At 45.0% G+C, this 9,500-nt stretch overlaps 2 protein-coding genes across 3 annotated transcripts; one reads left to right on the top strand and one right to left on the bottom strand.

The window, feature by feature from the left end:
• Window positions 1-479: 479 nt before the first annotated feature.
• On the bottom strand, window positions 480-2,307 carry LOC135371109 (2,3-bisphosphoglycerate-independent phosphoglycerate mutase-like). The gene has a single exon (XM_064605121.1). It carries the CDS (start codon window positions 2,294-2,296, stop codon window positions 611-613), a length of 1,686 nt encoding a protein of 561 aa, XP_064461191.1. The 5' UTR covers window positions 2,297-2,307; the 3' UTR covers window positions 480-610.
• Window positions 2,308-2,538: 231 nt separating this feature from the next.
• LOC135371110 (phosphatidylinositol N-acetylglucosaminyltransferase subunit A-like) lies at window positions 2,539-9,485 on the top strand. 2 transcript variants are annotated; one of them, XM_064605122.1, is made up of 12 exons: window positions 2,540-3,001; window positions 3,385-3,541; window positions 3,635-3,757; window positions 3,880-4,055; window positions 4,154-4,269; window positions 5,388-5,495; window positions 5,605-5,711; window positions 6,609-6,691; window positions 6,793-6,878; window positions 7,096-7,279; window positions 8,513-8,612; window positions 9,160-9,485. In XM_064605122.1, the coding sequence occupies exons 1-12, from the start codon at window positions 2,976-2,978 to the stop codon at window positions 9,268-9,270; spliced, it is 1,377 nt and encodes a 458-aa protein (XP_064461192.1). In that variant the 5' UTR covers window positions 2,540-2,975; the 3' UTR covers window positions 9,271-9,485. The 2 variants fall into 2 exon arrangements, with proteins under 2 accessions (XP_064461193.1, XP_064461192.1); XM_064605123.1 differs by lacking the exon at window positions 8,513-8,612 and having other exon boundaries at window positions 2,539-3,001.
• The last annotated feature ends 15 nt before the right edge of the window (window positions 9,486-9,500 follow it).

Genomic DNA, 9,500 nt, shown 5'->3' with positions numbered 1-9,500 from the left:
GCCGGTAACCGCCTCAATTTACTTTGGTTCAACGCCAGAGAAAAAATATTTTGGTTTGGTTCAGTTCCGGTTCAGCGAAAGATACTGGTTGTTAGCAGTTTTGGTTCAGAGAGTTATTTTTCGAGTGAGCTACGCAAGGAATGTTTGTCGTCGTCCCAGCGACCGTCGTTGCAACCCAGCAATGCGTTCTTATCTAGTTTTACTTGTCTTTGTTGGTTGGCTGTTACTGGATCACGAGCCATTTCTCGCACAGCAGCGTAGCAAAAGTGCGGGACGTGAATTGGAAACCCACCGTTGGAATGTAATACTGTACTGTATTTTACTGTAGTGAGTGGGCCACAGCACCTTCATGGGAATTATCATTCGAAAAAAGCATGTAGCACAAGCTCCGTAAATGACGTTCAAGATCCAAATGACAGCAGACGACAATGCTATGCCATGAGATATGTACAAGCAGAAACAATGCACACCACGGAAACTCGAGGCCTAATTTATTTATTTCACTACATGTTCCAAATGAATAAATAGGGTACTGGCCTAAAATTTATACACACCTAATGTTCACATGACTGGAACAACACTGACAAAGCAGAACAGAATGACTGCATGCTCAAGCCTCAAGAAGAGATTTCCCGGTCATTTCCGGAGGCTGTCCGAGCCCCATGAGAGCTAGGACTGTGGGTGCAACATCGCAGATAGCGGCTTCGTGGTCAGGCTTCTTGAACTTCTTAGGGCCGAACATGCAGAAAGGGACCTTGTTCGTCGTGTGCTTGGTAACAGGCTTGTTATCTGGAGTCTTCATCACCTCAGCATTGCCATGGTCTGCCGTCACAAGCAGGACATAGCCGTTCTTAACGCACGCGTCTCTTACGAGGCCAATTGCCGCATCCGTTGCTTCGCATGCCTTCACGGCTGCTTCGTAGATCCCTGTGTGGCCAACCATGTCAGGAGGAGCAAAGTTACACATGACGAATGGAAACTTCTTTGAGTCTAAGGCTTTGACCATTTCGAGTGCCACTTCGTGACAGCTCATTTCAGGCTGGAGGTCGTACGTGGCCACCTTCGGAGATGGTACAAGGACGCGGTGTTCCTCGGGGAACGCTTTCTCCTGACCACCGTTGAAGAAGAAAGTGACGTGAGCATATTTCTCGGTTTCCGCGCAGTGCATCTGACTCTTCCCCTGAGCAGCAAGCCATTCCGCAAGTACGTTCTTGGGAACGGTAGGAGGGTAAAGACAAGGGAAAGGGTATTCCTTCTTGTACTGTGTCATCGTGAACACCTTGACGTTATGAGGGATGAATTTCGGCTTGAAATGAGGACCGATACCAAATGCTTCTGCTATCTGCCTTGCTCGGTCTGCGCGGAAGTTCGCGAATAGCAGGGTGTCTCCGTTCTGGATGCGCCCATCCTCGTCCGCGATAATGGGTTTCAAAAACTCGTCCGTCTGCCTGTCGTCCCCTGAAGCGTCGTAGCGGCTCTGGATGAGTTTGACAACGTCGGCATGCGAGCATTTCTCGCCAATGCCGGACACCAGGCCCTCGTAGGCAATCTGAATTCTCTCCTGCCGGTTGTCCCGGTCCATGGCGTAGTAGCGGCCCACAAGCGTCGCCAGGGAGCCGTAGTTGAGTGCCTTGGTCTTGTCCAAAATCTGTTGAGCGTATTTCACAGCGCTGGTAGGACTCGTGTCACGTCCATCTCCGAAGAACTGTATGAAGGTTTTCGGCACATTGTGGCTCTTTGCACCTTCCAGGAGGGCACATATGTGATCGATGTGCGCGTGCACACCACCGTCGCTGCACAGTCCAAGGATGTGCAATCGTCCTGTCGTTGACACGGCACGATTGCATGCTTCAACGAAATGTTGATTCTTCTGTATGGTGCCCTGACTGACGTCCATATTAATTCGCACGATGTCTTGATATATGACACGTCCGGCGCCAATGTTCAGGTGACCAACTTCGCTGTTGCCCATCAAACCCTTAGGAAGACCAACATGAAGTCCAGAGGCGAACAAGGTTAAGTAGTGACCTTCATTAGCGGCAAGTTCATCCATGACAGGTGTCTTTGCGTTAAGAATTGCATTGCCGTGAGGATCTGACGAGATACCCCAGCCGTCGATGACGATCAAGCAAACATTCGCCATGTTATGCAAACTTCTGTTTCGAAACGGCAGTCGAACACTCTTCTTGGCTTGCTTGACCCTTGAGTGATCTTTGCTCCACGACACCGACGACCTACGAGGTACTCGAACAAATCCGACCCAATGAGCACGCGCGGTGGCGCACGTTTTTAACATCCACGGAAGTGATGAAAAACAGCGCTACCAACTGATGATACCAAATATTACGATATTACTACCGGCTTCTACAAAGTGCTATTCCGTCTTTAGGAGCAAAGAGCAACAATAAAATGTCAGATTATCTTGGGCCCAATTTCACATGGGGCCACGCATGGGACATACGGGCTCAATCATGGGCTCAATGGTTGAGATCGGTTGGATCGGTGGTAGGGTGCGCCCACTGGTTGCGCCTAGGTGCGCCTATGGAATGCCGGGCCTGGACAATAGACAAGAGTCTTCGGGCATGGTAGACGGCATGCATAAGTCTGATTTGCTGACTATCGTGGTTCTTGACTACAGTTGTTGTCTGACTACAGAGGTGTTGGGTGCAACTAGAGTCACTCTAGGTGCAATTGCTCGTGCGTGTGTGAAAGTTGCTTGCTGAACGTATTATCTCCATTTACTCCTAAAAGAAAATACACATTTCCGTGCCACACTGGAGAAGTGCAACGATACGTCTACACGCAAAATCCAGCTGTTGATTCAAGAATCACGAACAGCTTACGGAAGCTTTGCTGAATAGTATACTGACCTCAAGTTCGCAGTGGTCGCCCAGCACGGAGCAGTGGATATGCTGTGCTCGCGCTTGTGCATCAAGTGCAGCTGTGCCGAACACAGATGAGCTTGTGCTTGAAGAATGGCACGGATAAGTCACAGGATATGGTACAGTTATATGTGCTTAAATCCGGGGAATACACAACAGAGTTGTCAGACAAAGCCACAACACAATGCCTTAGTATCTTGTTTCTAGTGTTGTTTTTGTTTGTTTGTTTGCCTACCTATAGAGTCTAACTACAATGCAGAACAGCTTAGCTTCCACACTGTCTGTTGCTTTGTGGTAAACAAAGCATACAGTGAGTGAACACATACATGTATGTGGGAACAATTGTTTGTTATTGCATGCATATCAACTGCATTTCGGAGGTAGATACTGTGCTCTGGGTAAGAGGAAATGTAACCTGCTACACTCCTACACCTACTTGTTTTGGGGCATACACAGACAGAGTGCTGAGAGCAGTACATGTGAAAACATCATTTCTTTCCAGTATGGTGTCCGACTTCTTCTACCCCAACACTGGAGGAGTGGAAAGCCATATCTATCAGCTTTCTCAGTGCCTCATTGCACTTGGCCACAAAGTATGTGTGATAACACATTCTTACAATGACAGAACTGGTATTCGCTACATGACCTCGGGGCTCAAGGTGTGTCATCTCATAAGATGAGGGAAAGATCTAACTGCAGCTGTAGTCTCCCCGATTTTCTAATTCTTTTTGCAAAATTGCATCTTTTTGCAGGTTTACCATCTTCCATTTCTAGTCATCTACAATCAGTGTACACTGCCGACGGCAATGGTATCATTTCCGCTCATAAGGAACATATTGTTGAGAGAGTCCATTACCATCGTTCACATGCATTCAGTAAGTTACTTTATACATAATGTACTTCATGCGACTGCCTTAGGTGTCTCCTTATTTGGAATGTTGTGTGACATACATTTTTTGTCCCATAATTTAACAAATGCTCACTTTCTGGTTCTAAGGCCTTCTCTGCATTAGCTTTGGAAGCATCATTTTATGCCGTCACCATGGGGATAAAGGCTGTATTTACGGACCATTCCCTGTTTGGATTTGCTGATGCGAGTGCGATTATCACCAACAAGCTTCTAAATGTCTCCCTTTCCTTCGCAAATCACGTGATTTGTGTATCCCATACGGGGTGAGCAATCTTTCTACCGAGCACTGTTGTCTCCTTAGCACTGCTTGTTTGAATACACTGCATAATGGTAACTTGGTAATGTTTCTCTTTCTGCGTAGCAAAGAGAACACGGTCCTGAGGGCCGATGTGCCACCTGCCAAGGTTTCTGTGATCCCAAACGCCGTTGAAACTGAAATATTCTATCCAGATCTTAACAGAAAGCCATCTAGCCAAGGTGTGAGTCGGGGTCTAAGGGGGTGTGCTATACAAATATCCAATAGATACCTTTTGTCCTTGCCTTACCTTACCTTACCTTCACCCATGGTGATGAAACTCATCATGAGCTGCTGTTGTTGCCTTGCATAACGACGATGAAATCTTCCAAATTATTGAAGCTTTAAACTACGAATCATCCACAGACAGACAATGGAGAACTGTCCGCTGCACAATTTTTTACTCCTGCTCTGTCCTATCAACTTTGCCAGCAATGTCTGTTACATAATTCTGACGTAGCATGTTGTCAGACTCCTGTAATACACAACATTTGGACTCAAATGAATTACAACATTAAAAATAGCCAGAAACTTGTTGTTGCAAAGAAAATGTGAGGTGACAGGCATGAAATGCCACAACACTCTGTAACAGCTCACTTACACATTGCACTCTATCTGCAGTGCTGAGTCACGTTTGCAGTAGCCATGACATGACAGCTTTCATAACACTTCTGTTGTTGGGGTTCCACTGGTTGAGACTAAGTTTCTTCTGAGTCACAGCATTACATGATAATAACTCAATTGTGGAAGCTTGCATTAGAATTTGGTGCAAAATCGTCACCAAGACATGGCATGGGTTCCGAAACCATGATGTGGTCAACACATGTGATGTTCTTTATGTATTTCCTGGAGATTAGGAATGTTAAAATTTGTGGGTATGCTATGCATGTAACTGTGAACATTTTCGGTAATCTGGCTTTGCATTCATGACAGGCTCAATATGTCCAGACAAAAATGTGTTTATGATGAATCGCAGGTGCTGAAGAACTCATTGAAAATAGAGGGAAACAATATTGGTCTCCATATGCGTTGCTCTTGATAACCTTAGTTGTTCTTTTGTGGCCGAAAGCAAGAAGAAATGCTAGCTGATTGCACATGCAAAAGCTGATGGAAGTGAAAATGTTCAGACTAATAGGAGATAACAGATAGCTCGATACGGCACAAGAAAAAAACTAAGCAAGGCTTAATGGCAAATTTCACGCAACCGAAAATGGTACACACTTCCGAACAACTGCCATTTGTCTTCAGTGACTAGTACATGATTTTTAAAGTAACTACGATAATTATTTGTTCTTTACAGTGACAGTTGTCGTGGTGAGCCGCCTTGTGTACAGGAAAGGAGTAGATCTCTTAGCCGGTGTGATACCTATAATATGCCATCGCCATCCTGATGTGCGCTTCATCATCGGTGAGCATCCAGAGAACTGATCCGCGTGGACATTCCAGATCCGCGGGCATTACATGCAAATCCTCGAACGTGTTGCACAACATATCTAATTTCTGCATTCTATTTGAAGGAGGAGACGGGCCGAAAAGGCTGGTCATCGAAGAAGTCCGTGAGCGTCACGGCATGCAAGAACGAATTGAGATGCTCGGAGCAGTGCAGCACGAGGATGTCAGAGATGTGAGCTTCGTTGTTGTTTAACTGTGTCAGCTGAAATAAAAAGCAGGGATCGGAACCGAAACTGAACCCGAACCAAAAACCACTAAAAACCCGTATTTTTTGCCGAGCCGGAACTGAACCGAACAAAATTTTCTTTTTTCTCGGGTTGAACCGAACCGGATCTAAGCCTAAATAAATTTAGGTGGCTACCAGTTAGCGGGTCAGACGTAATGTGCGTTGTGAGAGATCGGAACTACGATTGACACGGCGGATTCAGCCGCATTGCCAAAAAAATTCTAAACAACAAACAAACAAACAACATCAAGCTGAACAAAACAAAACTGCAACCCAAGTGCACGAGGTGCTTCATCCTCGCAGCTATTGCGTTCATTCAGTGTGTTAGTTTTGAGGTCGTCCTTTTGGCAGTTGTAGGCTTCCTTTACGTGATTTGTGTCATCCAGCAACTCCAAGTTTTCATTTTGGACTGTGAAAATAACGGCCAGTCCCTGAGCAGGATGTAACAGGTTGTATACGATGAGTGAACATAGAGAGTACAGTATGCTACTGTAACGTTGCACCTGAAACGCAGATCTGTAACACGCAGTGTTGCTATGATCCACTGCTGTGTCAGCAACACCAGCAACAAAACTTTGTGTTGTTTGATAAACGTAAGGATGTGCTTGCTTTTAACCATTGGCAATCGCTTGAAATTCACTTTCCTAAACTGGTTCAAACCAATATTTTGCGCTGCTGCGGAGCTGAACCTGAACCTGAACCGAACCAATATGCCTGAACCCGAACCGAACAAAATAATGGTTCCTATCTCTGGTTAAAAGTGGCCCCTAGCACAGGGTGCAAAAAATGTTCTTTAAAATTAGAAAAAGTGTTTTCTGCATGTTTTTTTTTTTGTCATGGCAGGTGATGGTACAAGGCGATATCTTCCTGAATGCATCCCTGACTGAAGCATTTTGCATGGCAATCGTTGAGGCTTGTGCATGTGGGTAAGTGAGTCAGATACCTGGTACGCCTGGCTATTGAACTGCTCACTAAGAGTATCGGGAATGGCACGTACAGAAAACCTGTAATGCTTTACGTGCTTTAGTTTACAGGTAGTGAGTACGAGAGTTGGCGGCGTTCCAGAAGTTCTGCCACCTGACCTGATATGTCTCTGTGACCCTACAGTTAAAGGTGTGGGAACACTTTCTGTAAAACTTTATCAATGAAAAGACACACAAAAGCAGGTCACGGTTAGAATACATTGACAGTTGAGCATCTAAACTTGGAGCATGCATTTAGAAATAACTATCACAACGTTCTACGATACGGAAAATAAAGTGTGGTAAATTAAAATGTGTATCGTGGCAACTGTAATTAGTTCTCATGATGGTTTTCTGTTTTGCATCAGGTCTCGTGGATGGGTTAGAAACTGCAATAGAACGACACAGGTCCCAGGATGTCGTGCCTCCAATCGAAGCGCACAGGCGCGTTAAAAACATGTACCAGTGGGACAATGTTGCAGAGCGTACAGAAGTGGTATATAACATGATATCTGCTGAGCCTTCACTACCCCTCAGAGCCAGGTTGCAAAGGTGAGCCATGGTACAACTGCACTGTCAAATCAAATATATTCGGACAGGCAAATGAGCCAAGGCAAGCTGCATCTAGGGACAGACACAACACATAGAGCCTCCCATAGAGCAATATTATATTCGAATAGTGTCGAAGCTGCATTGCACTCGAAAGTGCAAAACCCCAGAAGAGAGGGTATAAAACAGTGAGTGCTGCTTCATACAAAGATCCGCACGGATGCATCAGGTGCATATCACGACCTACAAGATTACAGCGACCATGTCATACGGACCCCCTTCCCAGCGCTGCATTAGGAGGCTAGCGATGGCACTACTTGTCGGCCCGGTTATTGCTTCCTCAATATCTACAATACTTTGTACTTCAGCTTACCTTAGTATTTTTGTACAAGCGGTGGATGTCCCGCGGGTGATGCTTCTTTCGAAAGTTGATTATCATCATCATTCTACGTGTTTTCATAGGAGCTGTTGCTGTAGTCTGCTACCAGTGGTCGTACGTCTGCTTCTGCGTGTTCAAAATTCAAATTTGCATTGTCCAATCATGATGTAGACGTCGCGGGCCGATGTGTAATGGGCCTAGCGGATCGTGCGGACGGGCTCCTCATAGGGGTTGCTGATTATGACATGGTCGTCATAATCTAGCAGGTCGTGGTACGTACGATGTATATCCTTATATGTTGTATGTATGTTTGATGCGGTTATGTAAGTATTCCCTTCATATCCACTTTGTAAATGTAGCTACTTGTTTCGGTTTAAAAATTACTACACGCACAGATCTAGAAATGACACTTGGCATTTATATTTCCGCTGAACAGTATCACATACCGCACGACCAAGCCTACAAAAATTCCCACAGACAGCTTGTCTGCTATGACACAGCGCAGCAGTACCTGCAGCAGACTGTGTATGTCACAGAGTATTGCCCACATCATTGGCTTACTGTTCAGAGAGCTCCTTGAAGAAGGGAAGAAGAAGGGAAGAAGAAGGGTTTCCAGAAGGTGTACTGATCAAAAGAACCCTCGCACGTGCTAGGGTCAGCTATGATCATTCGTTCTTCAGCCAAAAACGAAAAATTTGTGCTGGGACTTTTCGCTGCTCCTCCAAGTAAAGTTATGTGCTGAGAAGTGTATCTAAACACACAAGTGTTTGGTACTTGAAGTGCCCTCTTAACCACATGTCACGTGAATGAACAGCTAGAGAATATAAGGGTGCGCTTGCGTGTTTTTTTTTTTTCAGGCTGTCTCATTGTGGGTTCATTTCTGGTATATTTTTCATGATGGTGACGGTGCTGTTACATATCCTGTCAGTCATATTGGAATACATGGTTCCTGATTCAGTAAGTTGTGGCACCTTTGTTATGTACACTTATTCTCATCCACACATTCTGATGTCTTGAAGATTCTGGGTACCATGTACAATTCTCAAGCAGTGCACACACGTGGATAAATCTTAACTGCGGCACATATTGCAAAAAGTTGAGGAGAACGAGTATTTTTTTAAAAAAGTCACCAGTCTGTAAACGACAACTATTCGACATTTCGGAGGAGCTGACTTTTGGAGCTAGTACCACCGATGTTTTCGGCCGTATCTTAATGAATTTTTCATTGTGTGCGTTATTTTGCTGCTGCTTCGTTGATATGTCTCAGGTACATAAGTATCATAGAGGTACACTGGAGCGTGAAATGTGTTGGCAAGCCCTGCCACCAATTGCACATAACAGGCTTTGCAAGATTAGTTTTCTTTTCCTCAGTCCGAATCTTCCTAGTCCCTGTTATGGACATAATTGAGATCTATTCACATGTGTTAAACCGAGTGGGCATGCGCTGTGTAGAAGTATGATGTCTACTAACAGACGAATTAAAGTTGAAGACTTTTCCTTGCAGGTCGTTGACCGAGCTGTGGACTTTCCTACAACGTGCGAAAAGCGTTCATCTGCAAGAACACGCTCTCAGACGCGCAGAACGTCCAACCATCTAACTGTAGTGCAAAAATAAGCAGAAATTAAAAATGCAGTTGAAGTTCGTGTCTCCACAAAGAGTTGCAGCGAAGAAACTTTGAGCGCCAACAGATTGCAAGAGATATCAAAGCGCTGAAGCCCAGTTCTCAACGACTGCGTGGGAGCCGCCATTTTGTTGGTTGCGGACACGTGGTACAAAAACAGAGCTTTGCAGCCGTGCTTCTGGTGTGAATAAAATAACATTTACATTTATATATTGAAAATTTT

This window comes from Ornithodoros turicata, chromosome 10 (assembly GCF_037126465.1).
Source record: "Ornithodoros turicata isolate Travis chromosome 10, ASM3712646v1, whole genome shotgun sequence".
Classification (NCBI taxonomy): domain Eukaryota; kingdom Metazoa; phylum Arthropoda; class Arachnida; order Ixodida; family Argasidae; genus Ornithodoros; species Ornithodoros turicata.
The sequence above is the reverse complement of the archived record's forward strand: the minus strand, read 5'-3'. Positions and strand labels throughout refer to the sequence as shown.